The 16752-nt window shown below is 39.6% G+C and overlaps 1 protein-coding gene across 1 annotated transcript in view; it reads right to left on the reverse strand.

Annotated features, from left to right (window-relative positions):
• LOC140467077 (complement receptor type 1-like) overlaps window positions 1-15745 on the reverse strand; it is a 217952-nt gene extending 202207 nt beyond the window's left edge. Inside the window, exon 1 of the mRNA XM_072563137.1 lies at window positions 15590-15745. Within this exon, the coding sequence (XP_072419238.1) occupies window positions 15590-15653 (64 nt within the window). The 5' untranslated portion in view covers window positions 15654-15745. The remainder of the gene's footprint in view (window positions 1-15589) is intronic.
• Window positions 15746-16752: the final 1007 nt, after the last annotated feature.

Genomic DNA, 16752 nt, shown 5'->3' on the forward strand with positions numbered 1-16752 from the left:
CCTGGCTCTACCACAACCTCTTTACCATTCAGTACCACAAATTGCTCAACAGCCACTTCTCCATCCCAGGTCAGATCATGTATGCTGGCCATGTCCTAATATATCTCCTGGGCTATTTCCTTTCTATATAAAACCTATGGCTGTTCCTCCTCTCTCAGTATTAGTCCTAGGACCAGAATCAGCTGCTTCTAGATTTCTTTACAGCTTTGCTCCAGAGACAAGTAAAGGAAGGCTGTCCCCAATGTCAAAGCAGCATTTTACTGAGCTTGGAATCAAGGAGCCCTCATTAATTTGATGTCAGTGCACATGAGGGAAAACTCTCCAGTCACTGGTGTCATACCTAATAAAAACATTGTGCTGGCTAGAGGGCAATTATCTCAGTCCTAAGACATTGGTAGAGATCTACTTATTTTTAGTTGTTTTATAAAGGACTTACTTTCCATCTTTAGATTAGACATGGGCTGTCTTGACTATGTTTACTGTAATCTTTAAGCTTACACACCAAGAAATATCCCACTATTAATCAGCTATAATTAAAATCGATATTGAATGCAAAGTCTGAGAATCACGCAATGTTAATAGTTCAAACAAGTGAGGTTTTATATTATTTAAGACTGTAAGTCTAGGTATTGCATGGGTAATGGGGTGTAACTATCAGCCTTCACCATCATCACTCCTCTGTAGCTGACAGCAACATCTGCTGTCTACATTGTTAAGGTGAGAAATATAGAAGCTGGTCTAAATAACTCTATGCTTTTCCATTAGGTGCACGATCGAAGAGGCCACAGTGTGCAATCATGCAAAAACCGTTCAGCTGATTAAAAACTTCATTTGTTCTTATTACAAAAATTGTTAAAAGTTACGCCTCATTGAATGAGCTGTGACTGGACTTTATTAGCAAGTTCGTAGTTACAGCTGAGGGACTTCACTAACTGTTAAAATCTAAGAACTCAGATACGATTGAATTGCTTTCTTTAGTTTTTCAAAGAGCTTCCTAGAATTTGTTTTAACTGAAATGAGTGCTTCACTCCATATCCTCTTGAATCAAGTTGACTTTTCTTGTCCCTCTTATATACAGACTTCAGCTTTAATGTTAAAACATACAGTAGCAAAATATGGCAATTCTCATGTCATGCTGTTGTTTATCATTTTACACAACTTCGTTTTCTCATGTACTGTAATTGTCCAGATTAGAAACAACTTCAACTTCCTATGGTTCTGTGTTTCTGGTCATATGAGGTCAATATACATCCTCTGCTAAGTATTACCAACAAGATACATTTCATTACATTTTTCAAAACAACGGTATTTTGAAGAGGCTACATCATTTTCTTGATTTTTGTGATTTTACTCATTAAAATGAATTTAAGTGGTCTGTCAACTCACGACAAAGATGCACTTTAATTTCTTCAGATCAAATGCACTAGTTGAGCATGTCTATCTGTTTCCTGTGTGCGTATGGTACAAGCTGGGTTTTTTTGCACAAGACACAATCTGCTCTTTTTCAGACAGGTTGTGCGGTAGAAGTACTTCCTCATTGAGTCTAGACATTTTAGTATTGGTGATTTAGAGATTATTTTATTTCAACTACTTTGCATGGTGACAATCCTCTTTAAAATCAATTTACTCTTTCAGTATTTGGCATATTAGACAAGTGTCACTTATAACTTCACACAACTTAGGTGAAAGTGGAACAAATCTCTATGTAATACATTTTTGTAGAAACAGAACCCAAAATGTTATGTACATTTCTTATCTCCTTTTGAAGTTTTATATTTTCTGCACACGTCTTGCCATTTTATCAGAACTATTTGCATGGTCATGAGGACAACAAAACAGCTAATCTCCTCACTTGATCCAATGCAAGGAATATTAAATTTCTACAATGATGTTTCTCCTTGTACATATTTTAGTACCAATTCTGTTATGCAGCTGACTCCTATGAAGTGACACAATGAAGAAGAACTTTGGCCAGAAACAATTGTTTAAAACAATTGCACAAATAGAGCCAAGCCAGAATCTGTGGAGAATGACAGACTTCAAAACATGCAGGAAATATGGAACTACTCTTGGACTCAACACTGTGTATATCTTATTACTGAAAGGGATTAATGGCCTCAATATTAACCACCACCATGACAGGCAGGAGAGGAGCTAAAAATGACTAACTGGGGAACACATCTCCAAATTATTGCATACTCTCTTCTTGTTGTTTATACAATAGAGTTTGTGGAATCTAGATATGGTGCTATGGAGGTGCATGGCAATTCATTAGTATTAAAATTAGACTCCCATGGTGATAGGAGCCCTATCCAAACCTTACAGTCACTGTACAGGTTTTCCACACCCCTGGGAGGGAGGCAAGAGCTGGTAAATCCAATGTGCAAGTACATTTTACATTTTATAACTCTCCTCTTCAGCTAATATGAGGGATGATGCTCCCTCCATCCCCTCAAGGGATCCTTCAGCCTTCCCTTTTGCCAAATGTGACCAATCCCACAATCCCTCCAAACCCTGATGAATTCTCTCTGCACAGTTGATCACACATATCAAGCAATCTCCTCCCAACCCAACTCACTACACTCCTAACTCTAAATGCTGGCTTTTTGATTGGTAACGATTGTCTCATGATGAGCTTTCCTCTCACAGACTTTCCCAAATGACAGACATTCCGGCTGAGAATTTTGCCAGTTGCCCAGGCAGGATACAATAAAAGGTACTGTTCCATGTCCCCAATCTGACTTTTTCCAGATTTCTAAGCAACGTCTTCTTTCCATCAATATCAAAGTCAATGAATTAAACACAAGTTCACTGATTATTTAATCATGGCCTAGGACCTTTGAATACCTACTTTTTACACCTGTTGTCTTCCCACAAGACAGTTAAAATATTTACATTATTTCCTATATCTTGAATGGAATGAAAGGTATTGTTGTGTTTCAGAATATGGGCATCAATTGGGATGTAAAAACAGTGTTTATCATTAGATAAAAGGCTATTTTTAAATCCAACTGCTAGTTGCCAGAACTCCACAGAAATGGCCATCTTTTGAACTATATGCAAACTATATAACAATTTGACATATCTTCAAGCATAGGAGAATTCAGAGTCAAAATGGAGAATTCAAATTGGGAGATTTGTAATCAGTTGTCAACAAGATCACACATTCTAATAATAAATACCACCATCAGGCCAACAAGGTTTCAGGTGGATCATCTGATGGGTTAAACACATCATCTAAAGAGGCCAATATTTTAAGAACATTCTTAATTATTTAACTATTGTCCAAGCAAACCTACAGTCTGTAAACCATCTTAGGTATTTGACAACAACCTTCAGGATTGGTCAAGAGCCAAGAATCATCAAAAATATCCACATGTAAAAGGAGAAAAATATAACACAATAAGTGTCTTGTAGTATAAAAACAGATCACAAAATACAAAATACTTGTGAGTGTTGTTGAACAGAGGGACCTGGGGTTCAGGCTCATAGTTCCTTAAAAGTGGAGTCGCAGGTAGACAGGGTGGTGAAAAAAGCATTGAGTATAGGAGTTGGGATGTCATGTTGACCTGTACAAGACATCGGTGAGGCCAGTTTTAGAATACTGCTATAATTCTGGTTTTCCTGCTATAGGAAGGATGTTATTAAACTAGAAAGGGTACAGAAAAAAACTACAAAGGATGTTGACAGGACTGAAGGGCTTGAGTGTGTTCAGGAGAGGTTCACGAGAATGGTTCCAGGAATGATAAGCTTAACATGAGGAATATTTGCGGACTCTGACTTTATACTCGATGGAGTTTAGAAAAATGAGGGGCAATCTAACTGAAACATATAGAATACTGAATGGCCTGGACAGAGTAGATGTTGGGAACATGTTTCCCTTGATAGGACAGACTAGGACCAGCCTTAGAGTAAAGGGAAGTCCTTTTAGAACAGAGATAAGGAGAAGCTTCTTCGGCCAGAGAGTAGTGAATCTGTGGAATTCATTGCCATAGAAGACTGTGGAGGTCAGGTCATTGAGTATATTTAAGAATGAGATAGATAGATTATTGAGTATCAAGGGGATCAAGGGTTATGGGGAGAAAGCAGGAGAATCAGGTTGAAAAATTTATCAGCCATGATTGAATGGCAGAGCAGATTCGGTGGGTTGAATGGCCTAATTTCTGCTCCGATGTCTTATTTCTGCTCCTGCATCATGTGGTTTTATGGTCAAAGCATCTTGTAGATGGCATACTGCTGTGATGGTGTGTCTGTGATGCAAGGAGTAAATCTAAAAATTAGTGGAAGATGTCAAGCTTATTGAGTGTTGTTGGAGCTGCTCTCCTTCAGGCTCATAGAGACTATTCCATCACACTCCTAATTTGTGCCTTGTCGATGGAGAACAGGCTTTGGGAGGAGAAGAGGTAAATTATTTGCAACAAATTTCCTAACCCTTGAACTTCTCTTGTAGCCACAGCCTTTATAGAGCTAGTTTTGTTCAGCTTCTAGGCAATGGAAGATACAACAGTGGAATGACCATTGAACATCAAGGACTGATGGTTCAGTTCTCTCTTCTTGGACCTGGTCATTGCTTGGCACTTCCGTGGTGCGAATGGTACTTTCCACATATTTAGCCCAAACCTGGACAATGTCTAGCACCTGCTGCATTTGGGCATAGGTTCAGCATCTGAGGAGTGGCAAATGTTGTTGAGCATTGAGCAATCATCAGCAAAAATCTGATTCTGGCCTAATGATGGTGGGAAATTCAATGATGAAGCAACTGAAGGTGGTTAGGCCGAGGACACTATTCTGACAAACTGCTGCAGAGATGGCCTGGGGCGGAGATGGTTGATGTTGAACAACCAACATCAATGCCCTTTGAGATAGGTATAGTTCAGACCAGTGAAGGGATTCGCCCCATTGATTTATATTGAATCCAGTTTTGTCAAGATTCCTTAGTGTTTTACTTGATCAATGATGCCTCGATGTCAAGGGTAGTCACTTCCAATTAGCACTTCGAGTTGGGTTCTTTTGTTTATGCTTAGACCAAGGGTGTAATGAGGTCAGGAGCTAAATGGCACTGGCAAAATCTAGATTAAGCATAAACAAACATTATTGTTTTGCAAGTGCTGCCTGACAGCACAGCTGACGATCCCCTATATTACTTTGCTGATGATTAAGAGTACAGCAATAAGCCAGGATTTGACAAGGTTGAATTTATCTTGCTTTTAGTAGAACTTTCCACATTTTTGGGTTGGTGCCAGTGTTGAAGTGGTCACTTAGCTGGGGACATGGTTAGTTCTGAAGTTTGTTTTCAGTATTACTGCTGGAATGCTGTCCTGACCAGCAGCTTTTGCATTATCCAGTATTTTCAGCAGTTTCTTAATAACGTGAGGGAATGGAATTCATTGAAGACTGGTATCTGTAATCCATCTCAGGGGGAGACTGAGATGGACCAACTACTTTGTACTTCTGCCTGAAGATGGTTATAAATATGTTAGTTTTGCCTTTTGCACTGATGATGATCCACTGAGATCCTCAGCATTGAGAATTGGGATGTTAGATGACTGATTAGCCACCACCTTTCACGATTCAGCTGTTATAGTCTTTGGTACTTTAGACCACCATGGTAAATATAGAAATACAAACTCAAGAAGTGATTTAAAAAATGAAGTTTGCCATCATGGGACAAGCACAGATCAGATTCCAAGTACTGAATTCGGCTTGATCCTAAACCTAACCCTAATCCTAACCCATCCAATAGATTAACTCCAGTGAGCTAACTTATCTATGCACCTTATGGGTTACCCCCTCTAAACTAGATGAAGCCGTCCATTTTTAAACTTGGCACATGATGTTGCAATTAGCTTTGGACCCATTAGGTTAATCCCATGATATTAGGCCTGACCTTATGTTGTTGTTTTCTTTTGCTCTTTAATAGCTCCTGATTTGCTGATCTAATGATTCTTGTAATACTCTGATATAATTTCATGTGGTTTTGAGCTCAGCGTTTAGTTGGTTCTCATTCCCCTCCCACTTCTCAATCAACTTTGATGATCTCAGTGGCACTTGTAATCCATTTCCTCTCTAGGCAGCTACTATACTTTTCCTGCAGTTTCACCTCCATATTTAGGAGTTCACCTACTCATATCATACTCTTTGATTTAAGGTGTTGGCCATTTATGTCTGAAATGAGAAGAAATTTCTTCACCCCAAATTGTGAACCTTTAAAAGTCTTTAGCCCAGGCAACTGTGGATGTATTGAGTATGAGTTGCCTATATCCAAGTCACATCCATCATATTTTTATATACAATAGGATCCTTTAGGGGAATGGGCATATGGCTGTCCTATTTCCTGTGAAGGTTTGCTTGATAAATGAACAACATTCTGTAACAGCTGTATAAACACAAAGAAATACAGACGCTGAAAATTTTAAATACAAACAGAAAGTGCTGGAGAAACTCACAGGTCTTGTTGCATCTGTCACGAGAAAAGAAAGAGTTAAAGTTTTGAGTCCAGTTACCCTTTACTCTCTCTGATTTTCTTTCCACAGTTGACAGTGTAACATACTCATACTGGCCATGCCTAACATTTGAATTTTTGATTCTGGAAAGGAGATTCACAAGATTTTGGACTACCAGAGCAAACAGAATTATTTTTGGAATATCTGAAATGATCATTCCAAAATCACCATATTTTCATGTACATCAGGTATGGCCACTGAAGAAAAGGTAAGTGCTTGAAAAATCAGCTAACACAGGAACCTGAAAGTTAATGCTGTATTACTTCCACTTTCTTATAATAGAATTTGATGTGTATTTTGATTTTTAAAAACTCATTATTACTCATAATGCTATTAGTGGTTGAACAAATGTTTGAATTGTGGTGATTTGTTTTTCATTCATGGACACTGCTGAGCAGACGGATTGCCTTGAGAAGGCAGAGGTGAGCTGTCTTCTTGAATTGTTACAGTCCTTGAGCTATTGACCAAGCAACAGTGAAGGAATGGTGATATAAAATCTAAAATTCGAATCGGGTGTGCTGTGGAAAGAAACGTGCAGGAAAATTCTGCTGCCTTTGTCATGCTATTGTACCAAAAGACCATAAAAACATAGGAGCAGAGGCAGGCCATTCTGCCCATTCATTCTGCAGTGATATTCAATGAGATCATATCTGATCTAGTAAACCTCAACTCCCTTTTCCTGCTTTATCTTCATAACCCTAGATTCCCTTATTAATTAAACATCTGTCTATCTCAGCCTTGGCTATACCTAATGAGGAGAAAGTGAGGACTGCAGATGCTGGAGATCAGAGCTGAAAAATGTGTTGCTGAAAAAGCGCAGCAGGTCAGGCAGCATCCAAGGAGCTGGAGAATCGATGTTTCAGGCATGATTCCTGAAGAAGGGCTTATGCCCGAAACGTCGATTCTCCTACCTCCTTGGATGCTGCCTGACCTGCTGCGCTTTTCCAGCAACACATTTTTCAGCTCTATACATAATGACCCAGCCTGGGCAGCCTTCTGTGGTAAAGAATTCCGCAGAATGATTAACCTCTGAGAAAAAAAATCTTCACCTTTGCTTTAAATGAATGACCCCTTCTCTAAGATTTTGCCCTCTGGTCCTAGACTCTCCCATTGATGGAAACAACCTTTCCGTATCTACTCTATCAACTCCCCCGGAATCCTTTATGTTTTCATGAGGTTACCCCCTCATTCTTCTAAATAATGAGTGTAAATCCAAGCTCCTCAACCTCTCCTCATAAGAAAATCCCCCCATGACCAGAATCAGTTAATGGACTTTCTCTGGACTGTCTCCCAAGTCAATGCATCTTTCCTTAGATAAGAAGGCTGAAACTATTTGCAGTGCTCCAGCTGTGGTCTGACAATTGCCTTGCTTAGTTTTGGCAAGATCTCTCTACTATAATACTGTGTTCCCTTTGAAATGTAGTCCATTTGCCTTCCCTGTTACCTACTGAAATTGGATGCTGTTTTTTTTTGTGTGATTTATGCTTGAGCACTCCCAAATCCCCTTCTGCTGCAGCTTTCTGCAGCCTTTCTCCATTTAAATAATATTCAGTTCTTCTATTCTTCCTGACAAAGTGCATAACCTTCTATTTTCCCACATTATATTCCATCTACCAAGGGCTTGCATAACCTGTCATTTCCCTCTGCAGACTGTCATCCGCACCACTTACCTCCCCACCTATTTTTTGTGTCATCTGCAAACTTTGAAGTTGACAAAGTCAAAAGCCTATCCCAGTCAAACACCAGCATCTCCACATCATGGATAAGGTCAGAGTAATACAGTCATTTCTGTCATCAAAGTCATTAATATATATTGTAAATAAATGTGACTCCAGCACTAATCCTTGTGGCACTATTAGTTACAGATTGCCATCCTGAAAATGCCCCCTTTGCCCCGAGTCTCAGAGGAAGGATCACCTTAAGCTTTGATTTTTTTATCATTATTACTTTCTTTGGTTCAAATTACAGCTGTACATTTCTTATAATTTCTACCCTTCCTGTTACACTTTGATTACCATTTGAATCTTCACCTCTCTACACTTCTGCTCTTTTTGATTTCTTAAATCTTCCCTTCAACTGAACTCTACCTCCAATTAATGAACGTAAACCCTATCTACAACCATAGTTACATGCATAGTTCAAATGAAGCCTTTCCAAAGGAACAGTAATCTTTTCCTCAGTACTGTTGCCAGTGCCACATGAATTGGATGCTATTTCTCCTAAAGCAATCCTTTAGCCACAGTTACCCCACTAACCTTGTTTACCCCATGCTAATTTGCACATTGCTCAGATAGTTTTTTTTAATTCATTCCTTGAGAAGGTGGTGGTGAACAGCTACAGATCATGCTGTAGGTGGATCCATAATGCCCTTGGGAAAGGAATTTTAGAATCTTGACCAGTGACACTAGAGCAACGGTGACATATTTCCAAGTACAGGTGGTGGTGGTGGTGTTATCATGTATCTCTAACACTTGTCCTTCAAGATGGTAGTGGTTGTGGGTTTGGAAGGTGATGTCCAAGGAGCCTTGGTGAATTCCTCCAGGCATCCTGCAGATGGTACACACTGCTGCTAATCAGCACTGGGGGGACAAGGAGTAGATGTTTGTGATTGTGTTGCCAATCAAGTGGACTGCTTTGACCTAGATGCTGTCATCTGTCTTTTGTCTTGTTGGAGCTACACTCATTCAGGCAACTAGGGAGTATTCCATCACACTCCTGACTTGTGCCTTTGCAGTGGGTGGAAAAGCTTTGGCTAGTAAGGAAGAGAGTTACTTTGCAGTATTGGTAGCTCTGACCTGCTCTTGTTCCATTTAATTTATATGGTTAGTCCAGTTAGGTTTCTGCTGGATGTCATAGGATGATGGTTAGACTGTCTCTTATTGGAGATGGCTATTACCTGGCATTTATTGGATGTGATCATTACTTGCTACTTGTCAGCTCAAACATGGATATTGTCCAGGTCTTGTTACATTTCAGCATGAACTGTTTTAGTATCTGAGAAGTTGTGAATGGTATTGAACATTGTGCAATAATCAGGCCCACTTCTAACTTTATGATGGAGAGAAAGTCATTTATGAAGTAGCTTAAGATAGATAAGCCAAGGAAACGCTGAGAAATTCCTGTAGAGATGTCCTGGATTTGAGATGACTGACTTCCAGCATCTATCTTCCTTGGGAGAGTTTCCACCTGATTCCCAAATGACTCCAATTTTGCTAAAGCTCCTTGATGCCACACTCAGTCAAATATGCCATTAAGGTAACATAGGCTGTAATGAGCTCAGGAACTGAGTGGCCATAGCGGATCTCAAACTGGGCATCAGTGAGCAAGTTATTGCTGAGCAGATACTGCTTGATAGGGATGATGACAACACCTTCCATCACTTAGCTGATAATCGAGAGTAAACTGATAGAGTGGTAACTGGCTGGGTTAAATTTGTCCTATTTTTCATGTACAGGGCATAACTGGGCAATTTTCCATATTATTGGGTAGATGTCAGTATTGTAGATTAACTGAACCAGTCTGACTAGGAGTGTGGCTAGTTCTGGAGCACAGGTTTTCAGGAATATTGCTTGGATATTGTCAGGTCCCTGCATCTTTGCAGTATCTAGTCCGTCCAACTGTTTCTTCATATCACGTAGAGTACATAGAATTGGCTGATGATAGACATGCCTTATCTTTTGCAGTGATGTGCCAGACTCCTCCTTCATTGAAGATGAGGATATTTGTGGAGTCTTCTCCTTCAGTGAGTTGTTTAATTATCCATCATTATTCACAACTCAATGTGGCTCGACTGTGGAATTTAGCTGACATCAGTTGGTTGTGGAGTTACTTACTTATGCATTTTGCATTTAGAATTCTGCTATCTTACATGTTAGGAATCCTACATTATAGTATCACCAAGCTGATACCTGATATTTATGCATGCCTTCTTGTAATCTTCATTGATATAATACGAGGAACATGATGGCAGTCAGAAACCAGAGGAATTATCATGGAGCATAATGACCGAAGATTGAACATATACTTTTGTTTTGTCTTCAGGAAAGAAGGAACAAATTATCACCCAGAAGTGTTGGGGAATCAAGAGTGTAGTGAAAGAGTGAAATTGAAGGGAATCAGTACTAGTTTCAAAATGGTGCTGTCAAGATGAATGAGGTTGAAGATGACAAATCCACAAGGCCTGATAATCTGAACTTCAGAATATGAAAGGAAGTGTTGCTGGAAATATTGGATATATTGGTGGTCAGCTTCCAAAATTTGAAAGACTCTGAGTAATTTATACAGATTAGAGAATGGTAAATGCAACCTTATCATTTTAAGAACAGGGTTAGGACAAAAAAAAATTACAGAGCAGTTAGCCTAATTTCAGCAAAGTGGCAAATGTTAGAATATATTGAAAAAGATGTGATAACAGATCATTTTGAAATCATTCATAAGATTACACAACTCAGCATGGATTTATGGAAGATAAAATGTGCTTAACAAATCTACAGGAGCTTTTTGAGGATGTATCTAATTGAATAGATAAGGGAGAATCAGTGAATGGTGTATTTAGACTTTCAGAAGGCTTTTAATCAGGTCCTTCATAACAGGTTTCATGAGTTACACGGGATACACGGCAATATATTTGTATGGATTGAGAATTGGTTGACAGACAAGAAACAGAGAGTGGGAATAAATGGGGCTTTTTCTGTGGGCCAGAAAGTAACTGATGGGACAATGCAAGGATCAGTGCTTGGGCCCTAGCCAAGCATGACACATTTGTATTACTTGGATGAGGAAATCAAATGCCACATTTCCAAGTTTGCTGACAACATAAAACTGGCTGGGATTATGAGTTGTAAGGATGATTTAAAGAGACTTCAAGACGATTTAGACAAGTTGAATGAGTGGGCAAACACATGGCAGATATACAATGATGTGGCTAAATGTGAAGGTTTAAACTCCTGCATGAGAAACAGAAAGCAAGAGGAAGCAAGAAAGCAACAGAAAGCATTTAGGTGGTAATATATTGGGGAGTTTGGATCTATAAAAGGATCTGGGTATCCTTTGTACACTAGTCAATGAAAACAGACAGGCAGGTACAGGGAGCAACTAGGAAGGCAAGTGTTATATTGGTTTTCATTGCAAGATGATCTCATTTTAGGATGTCTTGCTGCAGTTATACAGGGCCTTGTGGCATCACATCCAATGTACTGCATACAATTTCTTCCTCCCTACTCAAGAAAGGATACATTTGCCATGGAGGGAATGCAGTGGAGATTCAGTTGTCTGATACAGGGGATGGCAGGACTGTCCTATGAGGAGCAATTGCTTTGACTGGGTCAGTATTCACTGAGATTTAGAAGGATGAGAGCAAATATGATTGAAATTCTAACAAGACTGGACAGATTAGATGCATGATGTTTTTCTTGGTTGGGGAAACTAGACCCAGTGTCACATTCTCAGCATTTTGGGTAGTTTGTTTAGGACTGAGATGAGGAACAACCTCTTCAGTCAAAGTGTAGTGAACCTGTGGAATTCTTTGCCTCGGAAAGTTGTAGAAACCAAGTCAAGGAGATGGTTTTTTTTAATATATTGAAGACATCAAGGGATATATGGAGAAAGCAAGAACATGACATTGAGCTAGCGGATTAGCATAATGGCTAAGTGGTTAGCACTGCTGCTTCATAGAGCCAGAAAGCAGGTCCAATTCCAACCTTGTGTGACTGTCTCTGTGGAGCTTGCACATTCTCCGCGTGGCTATGTGGGTTTCCTTTGGGTGTTCCGGATTTCTCCCACAGTCCAAAGATATGCAGATTAAGTAAATTTGCCAAGGTAAAATGTCCATAGTGTCCAGTAATGTGCAAGAAAGGTGGATTTCCAAGGTAAATGCGGGTTTACAGGGAATAGGGTGAAATACTCTTCAGAGTGTTGGTGGAGATTTTATGGGCCAAATGGTCTCTATCTAGATTGTAGGTATTCTATGACTAGCCATGATCTTAATGAATAGTGTAGCAGGCTCAAGGGCCAATGGCCCACTCCTCTTCTCTATCTTTCTATGCAATGGTACAGTGGGGAGATACCAGACTGAGGTTACAGATTATTGACATCTACAAGTCTGCTGTTGATGGTCTACAGTTCGTCCTGGATACCTAGTTTTGAGTTACTAGATTTGTTTGAAAGCTATCCCATTTAGTACAGTGATAGTGCCACACAACACAGTGAATTACATCCTCGATGAAAAGATTGGAGTTAATCTTTACAAAGGCTGAGTGGTTTCACTCCTACTCATTCAGTAATTGGTAGATTCTGCAACAGGTAGCTTGGTGAAAGTTATTCTCACTTGCTTATTCACTTACCACAGACCCAGTCCACCAACCATGTCCTTTAGAACTGAGACCACTTGATTACTAGCAATCCACAGATCCACTCTTGCTGATGGACATTTTATCTCCTACCTATGGTACTTCTTGACATAAAACTGTGTCTTTCAGTTGGTGTTTAGTATGAAGAAATGCAAGTTGAGGAGGGTTCTTGAGTTGCTGGTAAGATAATAATCAGAAATAATTTGATTACCCTACCATTTGACCTATGCCTTCAGACTTCATATGGTCTGGAGTCAAGGATGAGGATTCCAGGGGTAATACCCTGTCTGCCATCCTGAACCACCTGTGGTGAATCTGTAACCTTACTAATGTATTCACAGCATTTTTCTGGTGTGGCAGCTAAAAATATTCCAACCATTGATTTTCTATTTTTTTTACACCATTTCAGCATGACTTCCCTGGTCTTATGTTCTATGCCTTGGCTAATAAAGAACAGTATCCTGTTTGCTTTTCTATCTGCTTCATTTAATTGTAGCACAACCTTCAGGGATCTGTGGACATACAAAGTGCCTTTGTTCCTTGACACTTCTCAATATTTTACTTAGTTGTATTCCCTTGCTTTATTTGCATTTCCCAAATGCTGTGTGCCTCATGCTTCTCCAGAAGGAATTCTATTTGCACTTTTCAGCCGAACTAACCAGTTCATTGATATCATGAGATTCAATGATATTGCCATTACTCAATGCCCTATTATTAACATTCTGGCAGGTCACCACTGATTAGAAATTGAACTGCTCTACCCTATAAACACTGTGGCTACAAGAGTAGGACTGAAGCTAGGATTTCTGTGGCAAGAAGCTGACTTCCCAATACCTATCCAGAAGGCACACTTAAGGATAGGGATGAAATGTTCTCCATTTACCTGGACAATTGAAACTTCAAAACACTCAGGAAGCATGACAACATTAAAGACAACACAACCTACTTGAATAGCATCTCATCCACCAACTTAAACATGAATTCTGTCCACCACATGGCTTTAATGTGTACGATCTACAATCTGTAGCAACTTGTCAAGGCTTCTTTGAGAGCTTGCAAACTTCTATCCCCACTACATATAAGAACAAGTCACACATCACTCTAACTTGGAAATATTTTGTTATACCTTCATTGTTACTGTATCAAAAACATGGACTTCTCTTACTATCATGGGTATGTTGACACCTCATGGACTGCAGGAATTCAACAAGGTAGCTTACCATCACTCTCTCAAGGGTAATTGGTGATTGGAAATGAATTCTGCCCTTTCCAGTCACACATGCATTCTAAAAGCAAAAGTAAAATTTGACTAAGTTTTTATCATCACTCCCTAGAAAGCAAGGAGTGTTTTCTAAGCTGGCCCTTCATAAGATAGCACTTGAGCACCACTGACATCCAACATTGATCACTTATTTGGGATAAACTTTTGCCATTACATTTACCTAAAATCACAATTGAAACATTTCAATGTCTTTAGAATGATTCCCTGCACGAAGTACTCTCAAAGACTGTGTGATCATGATTTATTTCACACCAGTGCAGAACTTGCAATCACCTAATTTGTGACAAGTAACATTCACGTCACACAGATGCCAGGCTATGGCCATCACCAATAAGAGACAATCTAACCACCACCCTTTGACTCTCAATGGTGTTAGCAGTAATGAATCACCCACTATCAATATCCTGGGGGTTATCTTTGACCAAACACTTAACTGGACTCACAACATAAATACAGTGGCTACAACAGCATGTCAGAGGCTAAGAATACTGTGGCGAGTACTCACCTCCTTACTGCCCATTGACTATCTTGTAACAGTACTCTATTTGGGATAAAGCTGCCCACCATCTACAAGGCACAATCAGAAGTGTAATAAAATACAGATTGTTCTATGATAACACATGTTTCATCAGCATGAATTGGCTATAATGTGATAAACAAATTGTGGACATTGGTTAACCCAAACCTTCTACCAATGGGTAGAGCGATTTTCTATTAGCAACCTTTGACATTGCAATTTTGTATAGTGGTTTTCCATTGTGTGATTTTCTATAATGCAATGTTGCAGAGGAAAACACAACTGTCACGTTATAGCAGAATGACCTGTACACCCCACTTGCTTGCATGAGTGCAGCTCCAACAATACTCAAGAAACTTGACACCATCCAGGACAACGCTGCCTGCTTGATTGGCACTACATTCACTCTCTCCATCGCCGATGCTCAGTAGCAGCAGTGTGTACCATCTACAAAATGCACTGCAGAAATTCACCAAAGATCCTGAGACAGCACCTTCCAAACCCACAAACACTTCCAACTGGAAGGACAAGGGCAGCAGATACATGGGAACACCACCACCACCCCCTCAAGCGACTCACCATCCTGACTTGGAAACATACTGTCACTGGGTCAAAATTCTGGAATTCTCTTAATGACATTGTGGATTATAATCATTCAAGGAGGCAGCTCACCAACACCTTCTCAAGGGCAATTAGGGATGGGTAATAACCACCGACGCCCACATCATATAAATGAATCTGTATAAAATAATTATCATAAAAACTTCCCCCATTTATTGATTTAATTTTGGATATTCCTGAGGATAAATCTTTTACACGTAATTTCGTCAAAATTCCATCAGATTTGGATGCCTTCTCAACTGAAGTGTTGTAAAGCTTAGGATCCTTTTTAAATGACAACTACAATGTAATTTAACAATAAACGATCGTGAGTGATTACCTGTTACATTGGCCACCCAAACCATCAGGATGGCCACTAAAACGAGCCCCAGTCTCTCTCCCATTTCCAACTTTTGTCAATGTCAGAGTTTGTTTGGGTCTGGAGGAGTTGCCAAGATCCCTGTTATGAGTTGATCTGTTATTGAAGGCGTCCAGGTCAATTTCATATCGTGGTTCGATTGTCAATTCTTCGTTTTTTTATATATAGTGCACGCACTACTTTGTAGACTCCTCTGAACACGCCCATTTCAGCATAACCACCCCTCCTCCACAAGAAACCCCTCCCACCCCCTGGTCAGAAATCGAATGGAAAAATGAAGTTGGAGAGCTGAAGGGGAGGTAGGGCATGGGTCTGAGAGATGGTAGGAGTAAGCCAGCCAGCAACAATGAAGATTTTACAAGGAAAATGACGGATCTGTTGGTAAATGTTAACAGTCTTCTTTCTCTACACTATAGCACGGGATTTGAACTCGATTCAAGAAACTTTATTATTGAAATATATAACTAAAATGATTGAATAACGAGACAAACGAGGGGCCTGAAGCAGAACAGTACACTGAGTACTCTGATTTTAGTCCTCTAATTTAGTTGAAATCTTGAATAAGATATTTTTAAATTGGCTTTTTATAGATTCATGAAGTCATACGGCCCATCTGGTCTGCACCGACGGACATAACTGCCATTAAAAGTACCCAAGTCCTAATTTCCTGCACCTGTCCCATATCCTTGAAAGTTATGACAGTTGAAGTACTCACTCAAATATTTTAAAGGGTGTAAGGTTTCCGATTTTCACTCCCTTCTTAAGAAGTGCGATCACATTCCCCCCACCCACTGAGTGAAAAAGGTTTTTTCTCCAAATGCCCTCTGAATCTCTTGCCTCTTCCTAAAAAAAATTATGCCCTCTCATGATTGACCCCTCAACCAAGTGGATCAGCTCTCCCTATTCATCCAGTCTGTACCACTCATAACCTTATATGTCCCAATCATTGTCCTCCCTCAATCTTCTCTGCTCTAAAGACAACAATCCAAGTCTATCTAGTCCTTCCTTATAACTCAATTTCTCCATTCCAGGCAAAATCCTGATGAATCTCCTCTGTCTCTAGTGCTATGACATCCTTTCTGTAGAGAAGTCACCTGAATCAACAGTCTGTACAACTCCAGCAT

The sequence above is a fragment of the Chiloscyllium punctatum genome, chromosome 45, assembly GCF_047496795.1.
Source record: "Chiloscyllium punctatum isolate Juve2018m chromosome 45, sChiPun1.3, whole genome shotgun sequence".
NCBI lineage: Eukaryota > Metazoa > Chordata > Chondrichthyes > Orectolobiformes > Hemiscylliidae > Chiloscyllium > Chiloscyllium punctatum.